This window comes from Zophobas morio, unplaced genomic scaffold (assembly GCF_036711695.1).
Source record: "Zophobas morio isolate AGI-343-1 ecotype UQ-CSIRO unplaced genomic scaffold, CSIRO_AGI_Zmor_V1 ptg000011l, whole genome shotgun sequence".
Lineage (NCBI taxonomy): Eukaryota > Metazoa > Arthropoda > Insecta > Coleoptera > Tenebrionidae > Zophobas > Zophobas morio.
This window is the reverse complement of record NW_026972116.1, coordinates 18,308,494-18,322,391: the sequence shown is the minus strand read 5'-3', so window position 1 is coordinate 18,322,391 and position 13,898 is coordinate 18,308,494. Positions and strand designations below refer to the sequence as shown.

The window sequence follows — 13,898 nt, the reverse complement described above, 5'->3', positions numbered from 1 at the left end:
ATAATAAATGCCTAATTTTCTAATGATAATTTAAAATTACCCGGAGAATAATAAAAAACACGATCAAAGTCAGTCATGAATTTTTGAAAGTTTATCTTTGATCATTAGATTTTCAACCCAAATTTTCAAAGCTATAGTAATCAAGACAAAACTTCGTCGAGAAATACGCGCTTTATTGTGATATAAATAAAATTTGTTTTTTTATACAGAGTGTACATAAAAGATTTATTGTAACAATTTTCAAATATCGATATTTCAATTTTGTCGGATATAATACCCTGTATTTTATTATTGCATCTTATTTTGGTTTTCGATCTTTTTCTTTTTGTTACAGATTTTCTATTATTAAAACGGATAGTTATTGAGATTTTTTACTTTTTTAAGGGACACATGATATACTGAAAGTTTAATTTTTGTTTATGTACCATCTATATATTAGAATTTTATATAATTGATAATACAACAAATCATGTACTTTTTTGCTTATCCCGTCATAAAATATTGCAGCACAGATCTTGAAAATAACGTTAATGCAATTTTGAATGACGTGACAACGTCGCATCGGAGTTTCAAAAATAACTGTGGTTATAAAACTTAGATGGAGGCTAATAAGAACATGTAGAAATATAAATATGTACACAGTAGTCTACTAAGAAAAACTGAATTTTATGCTATGATTCGAACACAAAACACACTATAGACAGGGATTTCGAGGACCACGTGCTTAGTGACTCACTCTGTATATTTTATGAAATTTATTTTATATAGTGGGGGCATACATTTTATTGGTTAAATTAAAAATGGCTTATCTAAGACATTTTCTGAAAGTTTAGGAAAATAAAATAAAAATACAATTATACTTATTTTCTTTAGTAAATTCGGATTATAAAATAACAAATAAGATTAATTTTGGTAAATGACTGAACAATATTAAGAGTAATCACTGGAATGAAGAGGGGTGGGGGGGGGCTATTGCTTGCTTATAAAAGATTCTGTATGAAAAAGTTTAATTTAGCCCCGCCCACCCATTCGTTCTTTCATTTTTTTCTTCAGAAATAAGAAATAAATATTATAGCAAATGAGCAGTATAACAAAAAAATTACAATTAACGCTTCTCTTTAACAGCCTTCGTTTTATTAGTTCCCATTCTCACATTACAAAATAACATACAATTCACCCCGCCCACCCACCCCGCTTCCATTTCACTGATTCATTTTGTCTACTCTACTACACTAAAGGTACATCTCAACTGAAGATAGACAAAATCGTTAGAATGAGAACAGCATGTATGGGCGGGGCTAGTATCTGCTAAGATAAGATTGATTTTGGTAAATGACGTAACCTCTAAGAAAATAAAGGGAGCGTGGGAGATACTAGTACTTGGTAAGATAAGACAGATTATAGCAAACGACATACCCTCTAAGAAAATAGAGGGCGGGTGGGCGGAGCTAGTAGGTACTTGTTAAACTAGGACTGAACAATATTAAGAGTAGTCTCTGGAACGAAGAAGGGGTGGGTGGGCGGAGCTTATGAAACTAGAAAAAAGCTAAATTTAGCCTCGCCCACCTTCTTTCTCTATTTCACTGGTTCATTTTATATAGTGTAAAATGGAAAATAGAAATTGAAAAATAACAGTATTGTATTCCCAAAATTTTTTGGTTAACGTTTTACCATCTACATGATATTCCTAATATAAATACAAAATTTGACAACAACCAGTTCAGTACTTTCGGAGATTATTTGACTAATAAAAATTTGGGACGGTGGACGGACAGACAGATAGACGGAAACGTTAGACCTATTTGTTCGTACTCTAGGGGTCATGAAAGGTCGAGAAAACATAAAGTAGAAAGTCGGCCGACAGTCTCGATTACAATACTTCCTTCGCTTACGCTCGGGAAGTAAAAATGAAGGTATTAAAAGAAAAATGCACAAAAAATAATAGCAACATAATGGGCTAATAACAAAAATCTATGAAAACTGTTCATCCAGTGTCAACTTGAAGACGATTTTTTGTTGTTTGACATTTTGTTCGCATTTTCTCAGTGTAAACGAATTACTTTTTTTATTAAATTTCCAAAAAAAAAACACAGGAAAACTGTATCTAAAGACACTAACTCTTACCATTTTTAAAGTAAAAACATCCAAGCTATTTCTGAACTATAAATTGCATCTTTGACACAACATACGTTCAAGTGTGTGAAGCCAACTAAAGTCTTTTTTTTTTTTAAAACAATTGTCAATGTGTTGTCATGTTGGTATGAGCCATTAGTTATTTTGATGGTGTTAGGTTGACAACGTAAAATGTCATATGTAAGCCATTTTGACGTGAAAGCGCTTGCGCGACTGAACCGGCAATTTCTTGCAAATTTAAATAAAAAGCAAAATGAGTTCCCGAAAGCAAGGATCTGGACGGCCCCTAACGCAGCGAGAAAAAGAAGCTGTCATTAGATTTTGTAAACAAATGCAAACAGAGAAACCGACCATGCTACAAAAAGAAATTTGTAGTAAAGCTGCATATATTTTTGACGTATTTTTTTAGGATCATTAACGAAACCCCAAACATTCCTCTTAAAATATTTTGTTTAGGTTCACTCGACAGTAGTTTTCAAAATTATCCATGAATTTGATAATGTTGGTTGCGTAAAAATTCCTGAGAAAAAAGGCCGTCATAAAATAAATTACAAGACTAATCCAGCATTTCATTATATAAAAGAGGAGCTGGCAAGACAAATTCATACATACCATGCCAATGGAAAACACTTCACCATTGACGATCTTCTTCAGTATGTTAAAAACGAGTGCGATTACACTGGCAGTAGGTCTAAATTATACAAAATTATTAAATCGATGGGATATAAATGGAAAAAATTCAACAACAGAAAAATTTTAATTGAACAACCGCATATAATTGCAAAGAGAATTAAATTTTTAAAAAAGTATTTACAATATCTACAATCTGATAACTACATATTTGTCTTTTTGGACGAGACATGGATTTATGAAAATGGAAGTCCAGTAAAAACGTGGGTAAACGAATCTGATCCATTAGGCGTTCCTCAAAGATTAAAAGGGGAGGGTAGAAGATTCACTATTCTCCATGCAGGAACTGCAAGGGGTTTTTTAAAAGATTGTGACCTAATGCTAGGTTCAGATACAGAACATAGAGACTATCATAAAAACATGAACGCGAAAATATTTACTGAGTGGATAGAAAAACAGTTACTTCCAGCATTGAATAGTCTTGATAAAACTTGCGTAATAGTCCTTGACAATGCTCCGTACCATTCTGAGCAACTAAGAAAATTACCTGTGGCATCCACAAAAAAACGAGATATGACCCAGTGGCTTCAAGAGAACAATATACCTTATCCACCTGATTCCCTGAAGTCAGATTTATGGGCCATTATTCGCGACAAAAAACAATTCATTGAAAAAACTTATGCAGTTGATGATTTAATTCACAAAAGAGGCCACATTGTTCTTCGTTTACCACCGTACAATTGCCAATACAACCCTATAGAATTAGCTTGGGGATTCATAAAGACGTACTATAGCAAGCACATACCATCAGCTTCTGGTCCCAAACTGGAAAAGACAAGGCAAATGTGGTCAAGAGCACTTGAAAATTTTACCCCTGATATGTGGGCGAATAGCGTTCGTCACTGCGAGGAACTAATTAGAGAAGATTGGAAGAAATTGATGGGAAATCTACCAATTGACGACATTCCTCCAATAATAATTCAGCTTTCCGCAGAATCTGATTCGGAAGATGATTGGGGGTCTGAACATTTTGAATCTGATTCTGAAACTGAATAAACTGTTACGCATTAAATAAATTTCCATTTTCCTGTTAGCTGTATTATGTTCAATTGCATTTTAACGTGTCATTATCGTTTTTAGTATTGTCCTTTGGTATAAAATGTGCTTAGATCTGTGAAACTTTTCTGACACTGACATTGACCGACATAACCACAAACCTTATCTAGAGAGATTTTACGATACAGTTGTTCCAAAACGAAAGGTCTTAGGGTGGTACAGTCTGGTCTTTGAGAGAATTTTGACACTGACAATTGTTTTAAAAAAAGAATAAACTTTATAAACACGTAACTTATTATTCTACAGAAAACTGACATTTTTGAAAAAACTAAATTTTTAATGTAAAAAATAATTCTCTTTTTTTGGAAAAAACACTTAAATAAATTTCGGTGTGAGAAATTAAGTGTTAATGCAACAATCAATTAACGATTGCCGTAATATTTTCTTGCACCTCTGTGACCTCGTACGCATACAAAACATGCAGTTAGCCAAGCCGTAAATAAATTTCGCCGTTTTCATTAATTCAGGAGCCTTCGTTCCGAATATTTTAAATATTCACGAAAAGATTTACACTTCTTCGGTATATTTGTTCCAAATTTCCACTAATTTTGTAAAATAAACGAAACAACACCGATGGAATAAACCGTTTATTTAAAAAAATTAATCCTACAAGCTCGTATACACAGCGTTATCGTGCTTTGGATTTAGCGTGAATAGCTAGCATCCCATTAAACTCCAAAGCTCCCAATTTAATAAAAGCCTTGCCGTCTCTTTTTACCGTAACAGATTTTCCAGTGCAATTTCCACCCACCAACTTCCCAGATATAACGTCACAATAAATCCCTGGTGGAAGACACGTCTGCAGATCCCGTTCAACATCACCCCAATTAGTGAAAACTATAAAACCCTTATTGCCTCTACAAAAAGCTATTTGTTGATCGTCGTTGGACCACCAGTTTTCGATAGAAGTTCCGGCAACAACGTTCCTAAATTCCACCATGTCATAAATTTCCCTCCACCTGTGCTCACAAATCCATCCATTTGTGCACGTGTCGTCGGAATTGAAACCTGGGGAAATTATATTGCCTTTGTTATCAGCCGGAGGACCTGAAATCTTCCCGTTAATTCGTTCATTTTTGGGCCGCTGCAACTAACCCTTGTTAGAGTCCGTGAAAGCATAGCTCGACATTATCCTTGTGGTCCCGTAAGGATGCGCCAGCATGAAAGCGATCGCCATCTTGTACTGCTTGGCACTCTTGTAAGTCAAGCTCTGTCCATTCTGCTCACGTTGTGTGTCATGATTGTCAATGAAGGCAACAGCATCCAGACCATCAAGTAACCCCCACCCAGGGCCCCAATTAACCAACCACTTCAGTTTGTCATTTCCGCGGAATACGTTGCTTAAGGACCTGCCATATTTGAATTCCACTAAAGTCCCAAGGTTTGCATAATCTCTGTCTGAATTCGAAATTAGAAAGCGGATAACGCGATTGGAAATCTTACCCATGTTGGATACCTCTTGATAAATGAAAGGTCGAGCGCTTTCAGGGAAACCGTACTGAGTGTTCAAATTTTTCAGGCGGGAATAAATTTCTTTGAGGTTGGGCGGCCAAATGTGTCTAGCTGCGTCCATTCGGAAGCCTGCCACACCTAGATCTATCAGGTGGTTCATGAATTCGACGATTTTGTCTCGCACGTATTGTTTTCCCTGGAATTAATATGCATAGAATGCTGCGGAATGGTTTGCTGAAATTTAAATATTGTTTCCAGGGGAATAAGGGAGCTTAAATTTTTTTCCGGTCATATAATTTTCATCTGAATTTTAAAATAATACATATATCAAAGACTGAATCCCAAATTTGAAACCAATGATCATGAATTGTAAAATTCATGAATGTTAAATTCCAAAACTGAACACTTCTGGATGCATACAAAATAACCTTTTGATCCAGAATGAAATATACAGGGTGATCCAAAAATGACTACAAACTCAATGCTACATTGTTAAGAAGGCTCTGAAGAACTAAAAAAATGGTTAAGAAAATCCCTGAACCATATTTTTGAAAATTTTAACTTCAAAGTTGAAGAATTAACTTCGCAGTTCTGATATGTTTTAATGAATTGCATGGTTAATAAACAGTTAACTAATGTAAATATTTATTAATCCGCTGTAAAATGTTTATGATTCAAAATCGTAAACGCACTATATCTTTCGTCAAACTTTATATCCTGTTTAAAATGTGAAAAATAGTATACCAGGTGATATATCAACACATCCTTATTTTCAACTTACTGCTTGTAGGTTTCTAGATAAAAATTCCAAATTTTATACTAAAATATTATAATTTCACTAGAAAACAAAACCAATTATTTTAAAATTCTGCGCACGCTTTAAAGTTATTATCATGAACACAAGTTTTTTGTTACAAGAATTTGATGACGTTATTTCAAAATGTCGTTTAATAATTAAAAATAAACTTTGTACAAGAAAACTTTACAGTTGGTCTTAAAATCTGAGAAACCAAATTTTTGGAAATATTGACAAGGTACCAACGTGAATTTTATAATTACAGAGCAAAAATTGATTTACTCATGCCCTCCAGTTAATTACTTCATTGAAAACATTAATAAGTTTTAACAACATAACATAAAGCTGAAATTTTTCAAATGAAATACACATTTTACAATTTTTTGATATCCAATTTTTCGTTTTTTCGTCTTTATTTTTTCAATTTTTCGATTTTTCGCTTTTATAATTTTTTTTTAATAATCTATAAATTCTCAACTTCTAAATTTTTCAGTTTTTTCAAGTTCTTAATTTACAAATTCTCAGTTTCTCAATTTTTCATTTTCCCTTTTTTCTAATATTCATTTCTCCATTTATATCACAATTTTTCAAATTTTTAAACTTTGATTTTTCAATTCCCCGATTTTCCTTTTTTAAAATTTTTCAGTTTTGCAATATTTGGATTTCTCGAATATCCGATCTACCGATTTCTTTAATTTTCAATGTTTCGATTAAAATATTTCGTTTTTTCGATTTTACATTTTTTCGATTTTTTGGTTTCTCAATCTTTAATCTTTCGATTCTTGATTTCCAATTTTCAGATACGATATTGTCAACTTAATTCAATTTCCTTGAATTTTTTTATCAGTGGAAGGGTTCACAAATAAAATCGCAATAAAATAATTTTTGGAGAGACAAAATATACCTTTACTATATTATTAATAAAATTGAAAATTTTCAGGTATGCTATCATAAAATTTTAAATATGTTGCCAGCCACCCTGACAAAAAAACATTAGTAGTCACTCGATATATATCTTATTCATAAAACTATGTTGTTTGCTATGCCTCTAAAACAAAACACTCTGTATATTCCAAAATACTTTTAATATATGCTACTGAGAGAACCGTGCAATTTTATTTTGTCTTATTTTTTTCAAATAAATCTAAGGGTATTAAATTTGGGCTGCAAGCTGGCCATCGAATAGGCTCTAATCCCGACCTAATTTTCCTGATAAATGTGACTGTATTTTTCAACAGACAGCAAAGAAATATTGTAGTTCTCGAAAATTTATTCTGATAACATTTAATATTACCGGGAGACAAAAAAGAGGGGGTGGGTGGGCGGGGTTAGTAGCTGCTAAGATAAGACTGATTTTGCCAGATGAAATACCCTCCAAGAAAAGACAGGGTGGGTGGACGGGGCTAGTTTCTGCTAAGATAAAACTGATTTTGACAAATGACATACCTTCTAAGAAAAGAGAGGGTGGGTGGGCGGGGATAGTTTTTCAGTTTTGGAATTTTGGATTTCTCGATTATCCGATTTTCTGATTTCTTTAATTTTCAATATTTCGTTTTTTAAGTTTCGCAATCTTTAATATTTCGATTTTTCAAGTTTTTGAGTTCCAATTTCAGATTTTTCAATGTTTTCATTTACACTTTTTGTCTTACAATTTCCCAGTTTTTCAAACTTTTGATTCGTAAGAACTGAAGAAACGAAAACTGACACTAAAAGTTGAGAAACCTTAAATTCGAAAAAAATTAATCGAAAAATTGGAAAAAAGAAAAAAGCGAAAACCAAAAAAACTGAAAAATTAAGACTCGAAAAATTAAAGGTCGAAAAATTGAAAAATCTAATTATAATTGAAAATGTTTTTTTGAAATCGCAAAATTGAAAAAGTAAAAAAATTGTAAAAACAAACATTTAAAATGAAAACTAGGAAAATTGCAAACTATTCGAGAAACGGGAAAATCTAAAATTGAAAAAACGAAAATAAAGAAATTTCAAATAACTTCTACTTAGGTTTTATAACCGTACGTTATTTTTCGATTTCTGATACGATGTTGCCCAATTTCTTTGAAAGGTCCACAAATAAAATCGCAAGAAAATAATTTGTGGAGAAATAAATAGACCCTTATTCTAGTATTACTAAAATTGGGTTTTAATATACAGAGTGTTTCGATATTTCAAGTTTTTTTGAATTATTAAAACACTCTGTATTTTATTACTGCACCTTATTTTGTTCTTTGTGCTCTTCGTTTTTTTTTCTTTGTTAAGTATTTTCTATCTTTAAAGTTGATAGTTATTGCGTTTTCTTACTGCTCAGTCATAAATTACAAGTGTTATTTTATTTAATTGATGCTATAACCAACACAAATCTGTAAAATAATGTTATTACTAAAAAATTTTTTAAATTAACGTGCATCGAAATTTTAAAAATAAACTATGGTACTATGGCCATACAATTTTATTCTGCAACATTTTTTCGGTCTAATTCACACTGTATATTTTTTGAAATTGTTGATACGAGTAGTTTAAAAAATTAATGACTGACCCAGTTAATTGTATTGATTAATTCAAAAATTATTTCTCTAATTTTCCCACAATTCACGGAAAATCACTACTTTTTATTTCAATCGACGGTAAACGTCATGGCTTTTAGCCAAAAATTAATCTAAGGGTGTTAAATCTAGGCTGCGAGCTGGCCATCGAGTAGGCCCTTTAACCCCGACCCAATTTTCATGACAAATGTTTGTGTATTTTTCAACAGACATGAAAAAAATATTGTAGTTCTTCAAAATTTATGCTGAAAACATTTAATCTTATCTGCAGAAAAATAAAAAACATGAACAAAGTCAGCCATGGATTTTTGAAAGTTTGTCGTTGATCTTTACATTTTCAATTCAAAATTTCAAATTGCTGGAAATCAAGACAAATCGTCAGAAATTCATGATCATGACTTTCGTATATTATTTATAGTTACAACAAACAGGTAAGTGTTTAATATTTATATTTATAATCCTGATTTAATGAGGTATTAAGATCTGTTAAAACGTGTACGTTGCAATTAAAAAAACGCGTTTGCAGACGCCATATACAGGGTGTTAAAAAAATGGCGCATCAATGCTGTGACACGTGGTTTAGGACCATTTATGGCGCGAAAAAAAATTTAAAAATCCTTTTGTGCAACTGCAGAATTAATTTTTTTTTCGAAATTTCACCATATTTTAGTTCACTATTTTGTGTTGAATATCTGAAACTTGTCTTTACCTAGCGATTTTTTTATTTTATAACATTACAAAAAACTTGAAAATGTTTAGGATGAATCTGACAACAGTGGTTAAATTTTCACGTTTTTTGATCTACCTATATAAATCGATATTTTGTTTTTATAAGTGAACGCCAAATTGACGTAAAGAATTTTTAATAACTTTTCTCGAATTCAGGCTTGTGAATTGTGGCGTTGAGTTGGTGAATTTCGATATTATCTATTCATTCTCATAATATAAAGCTGCGGTGTTTTATCTAGAACAACTGTAAAAGCTCTTTCAAAAATAAAATATGTATTAAGAATTACAAACAATTTTCTTTTTTTTTCGCATTCAAATAGTCCAGATCCTTAAGTACAAAAACTGGCCTCTGAATCGTAATCAAACAAGCCCAGTTTTTTAGCTATTTTACAGTGTGATTTTTTTTAATTTGTGCTCTAGTTGGCCATGATGCGTACGTCAGCAGCGCAACTGAAACGGCTGACGTAAATGTCATGGCCAACTAAAGCAGAAATTATATATAATAAAATATTCCTAATATACGTACAAAATTAGACAACAATCGGTCCAGTAGGTTCGAAGATCATTTGTCTAATAAAAATGGATACAGACACCAGAGAACAGACAGACAGACAAGCAGACAAACAGATAGACGAAAACGGGAGACCACTTTTTTGTACTATAGAGGTCATGAGAAAATATGAAAGTGGCAATTCGGCTTACCCTCGGGAAGTAAAAAATAGTCAAAATTTTTGAAAATGAAACAAACTGTAAACATCTAGATGGAAAGAACACAAAATATTCAGAACTAAAATTTTAATAATAAATGATCATATTATGTTTAAATTCAAATTCAGATAAAAGATAAAAATCTTGATAAAGATGGTTTTAGGTTTAAAAAACATGATTCTAAGGCACTCTAACTGTACTGAAGCCATATTTAATGAAAACAAATTCTAAAATATTGTTCTGTTGAGGGGTATTATTATAGGTGTTTAAGCTACAGTATTGCAATTTTGTCCATAAATACTTAACTAGTGGAAAGAGCTAGTGATATTTTTTTTAATCCAGAAAAAAAAGCAATGCATTTATTAACTACTTGCTTAAATATGGAAGAATATATGTATTAATTCAAAAAGCAAACTTTATTTGAAATTAGTGGTGAAAAATAAATCTCACTTTAAATGTACAGCATTTTACCCATTTTTATTTATGATTTATGAATTATGTTTCGTCCCCAGTTTTAAATCGATACATACGAAACTTGGATCATCGAATTTTCCGTTTACTTCAGGACTTAAAATCAGAAATCTTTCATCTTTTATATCTCCAGCTTTCGTTCTGCAGCCTGTTTGTTTTGAAATAAACCAACAAAAGGCGCAAAATTATCATTATTTTCTTTTGGCTTTGTAAATAAAATCGTGCTTTAATTTTCAAACGTTTCCCACTAAAAAAATAATGTATTTTTCACCGCATTTCATTCTTAATCGACTTTCCGTCTTTGAATTGCAACAAAAACCCACTTGATTCTTTCATTCTCATTTTTTTAGTTTCATTATAAGCTGTGGTCCTTTTGCTCGACAAAAGAATTAAAATTAATTGTAAATTCCAATTTCGACGTCGTTTTATCTTGTTTTTTGTTAACTGAATGTTTAATAGACTGTTTCTACAATTTGTATAGATTTAGATTTAGAAAAATGCTTAAAGCTGTTGTTACGCTGAAAACAACAGCGTAATTTAATTAATTATGTCTTTATTTTACATTATGTATTAAATGTTTTTAATCATATTGAAAGACGAAGAATTAAACAAAGTACACATAGCAAATAGAAATTTTTTCAGGAATAGAATAATATAGTAGATAGTTTCTTTTGTAACCATCGTCAACAAAAATGTGTTAAATTCTTTGTATATTCTAAAATAGATAGAATTTTCTAATAGTTAGATATTTTGAAATAATAATAATATATATATTGTTTGAGCCAGTGCTAACAAAATTTCAAGAGCTTTAGACTCACGGCAAACTCAAGATTCACAAATTTATAGAAAAATCATCTTTTGTTTCCGTTGAACATAGAATTATCATTTTTTGGCGATTTAAAAACTAATATCAACTATCCTTACTTGATCCAGGTCCTTCAGTCCCACCAATTCGCAGTTCCTGGCGTTTACGTTGTCGTCGTAGTTCGTAATCTCGCAAGGCTCGTTAAAATCATTCGGTCCATACGGCACACCTGGGAAATATTTATACGTGGCATTTGCTACGCTTCCGGCTGTACCAATGCCATTTTCAGCAGACATGTGATTGATAACGGCATCGACGTATATCCTACGATTCGTTCACGTTAGCATTAGTAACATTAATAAATAATAACCCCCTCGAAATACCTGACACCGACGGCATTACATCGTTTGGCCATATTTTTAAAAGAACTTTCGTTACCCGATCTTGTAATCAATAAGTAGCTCACAGGCTGGTATCGTTCCCACCAAGGCCTGCCCTCAATTATTAAATTTTCGTTCGGAGGCGATACCTTGCAACGAAAACAGGGAATGGAGGAAAAAATTTCGTATTTATTACCTGAACTCCCGCGTAACCTTTATGTTGGAGAAAATTTTCGCATTCGCTGGCAATGTCGTCCCATTTCCACTCAAATAAATGCACTATCGTGTTCCTGTCGCCCCGAAAATGAGGATCTTTGTAGGAGTGGGTCAAAAGGGGTAAGCAGAAAATTGTTAGTAGAAGCAGCATGATCTTGACATTCACACTATCGAATGAACTGAACACAAACTGTGTTTTGGTTTTATCTCTTTCTTTGAACTGGTCGACGACAGATAACTTCTGATTGGTTTATTGAGACGAGTACTTGTATTTATTTCCAGAGATGTAACCCCAGGTTATGAACCGTATTCGCCTTTACTTAAAAGGTTTTTTATCGCTGGCATATTTTTAGAATATTCTCACAAAAAAAAAAAAATGAACGACGTAGCGTGGGATGATAAAAGCCGGTTTTTGCAGTGTATTGTTTCATACAATTTCATTATCTGCTAATTCATTGAACATTGCCTGCATTAATTCAGGCTGAAATTCTCAATTTTCGCGTGTTTTGAAAATACAGCGAAAAAGTTCCTCTTTTGTTCTGGCAATATCATGTACCTGAGAGATACACTGAAACATGTAAATTTCAAAATACAAAGGCAAATAAATCGATTTTTGGTAATGATAATGAAATATCTGAGGGAGAAATTATTCTCTTTGTGCGTCACTGTTTTGTTCTCGTACATGAATATATTTTGTAATGAAATATTAATATATACTTTGTGCGCCCTCATAAACACTAAATTAAATTTTATAATAAACGCAGTTTCAGTGTATGAAAGGGTACGGGGAACATTTTTACCAAATTAATTGAGGTAAATTAATTCATAAATAATAATTCAATTCTGATGCTCGTTATATTCCACGTTGTTTGAAATGTCCAACACTCACATTTTTTCTGGCAACAAACAAAAGCGTTAATTATTCTGCGTGATTAAAAATAAAATATTCATAAATAATGTAAAATTGACGTTATTTTTATTTAAATAGATATTTTAAAATAACGAACTTTTTAAACTATAATGAACCCCATAATTATTTTGACATCCTTCTCTACTTGTTTCCTACTCTTAATTTTATACACCCTGCATACAAAGGGGTTATTTAATTATTACACTAAAATTATTTTTAAATATACACAACTCAGTTTTTTCAAATAGAACGCCTATATATTTTTACTTTCCCAAAGTAAGCTAAGGAAGTATTGTAATGTAGTCAATCGGGCGATTGGCTACTTTCATATTTTCTTGACGTTTCATGGCCTCTAGAGTACGAAAATATAGGACTTCGTTTCCGTCTGTCTGCCTCGGTCTGTCCGTCCGATTGTTATAAAATTCTATACTTATACATATCAGGAACATCATGTAGATAATAAAACGCTCATCAAAATTTGCCTGATCATCCCTAATAATAATGACGTAATCTCCAAATTTTACAATATTAAATGATGAATTTCATAAAATAACATGCTTCTCCACTTGCGATTTGTAAATCCGCATCGAGTTTTTACTTTAGGTTTCAAGATATGTATTTCAAAAAAAAAATCAAAAAATTGTATATCCACATTTTACAATTTAACTTTGAAATTACATAACCAAATATAGTTATATATATATATAAATTTTCGATTTTTCAATTTTTGGATTCTCCAGGTTTTTATTTCTTGATTTTTGAATTTTTCGGCTTCATAACTTTTCAATTTCTCGTTTTCGATGTTTTAGTTTTGAGAATTTTTTATCATTTCAATTTTTCAGTTTTTCGATTATTTGAACTATTATTTTTTAGATATTTCATAATTTTGCGATTTTTTAAATTTTAAATTTTTCGACTCTTCAATTTTTTAATTTTTAGATTTTCAGCTTTTTTTTAATGTTTCAGTATTTTAATTTTTAAATTTTTTGAATTTTGGATCATTTGATTTCTC

General features: G+C 31.5%; 2 protein-coding genes across 3 annotated transcripts; one reads left to right on the top strand and one right to left on the bottom strand.

The window, feature by feature from the left end:
• The first annotated feature begins 3,141 nt into the window (after nucleotides 1-3,141).
• On the top strand, nucleotides 3,142-3,819 carry LOC135127357 (uncharacterized). Its single transcript, XM_064053804.1, has one exon. It carries the CDS (start codon nucleotides 3,142-3,144, stop codon nucleotides 3,817-3,819), a length of 678 nt encoding a protein of 225 aa, XP_063909874.1.
• Nucleotides 3,820-4,453: 634 nt separating this feature from the next.
• On the bottom strand, nucleotides 4,454-12,205 carry LOC135127098 (alpha-amylase-like). Of its 2 annotated transcripts, XM_064053425.1 has the most exons (6): nucleotides 11,957-12,205; nucleotides 11,764-11,909; nucleotides 11,500-11,704; nucleotides 5,323-5,527; nucleotides 4,975-5,277; nucleotides 4,454-4,926 (listed from the first exon to the last, which is right to left on the bottom strand). In XM_064053425.1, the coding sequence occupies exons 1-6, from the start codon at nucleotides 12,125-12,127 to the stop codon at nucleotides 4,508-4,510; spliced, it is 1,449 nt and encodes a 482-aa protein (XP_063909495.1). In that variant the 5' UTR covers nucleotides 12,128-12,205; the 3' UTR covers nucleotides 4,454-4,507. The 2 variants fall into 2 exon arrangements, with proteins under 2 accessions (XP_063909495.1, XP_063909494.1); XM_064053424.1 differs by having other exon boundaries at nucleotides 4,975-5,527.
• Nucleotides 12,206-13,898: the final 1,693 nt, after the last annotated feature.

Bases quoted from the DNA above. Each gene is read 5' to 3' on its own strand.
- LOC135127357 (XM_064053804.1), top strand. From the start codon at position 3,142: ATGCTAGGTTCAGATACAGAACATAGAGACTATCATAAAAACATGAAC.
- LOC135127098 (XM_064053424.1), bottom strand. From the start codon at position 12,127: ATGCTGCTTCTACTAACAATTTTCTGCTTACCCCTTTTGACCCACTCC. The intron at 11,705-11,763 runs GTATTTCGAGGG...AACGAATCGTAG, and splicing joins TGTAATGCCGTCGGTGTCAG to GATATACGTCGATGCCGTTA. The intron at 5,528-11,499 runs GTAAGGATAGTT...TATTAATTCCAG, and splicing joins GACTGAAGGACCTGGATCAA to GGAAAACAATACGTGCGAGA.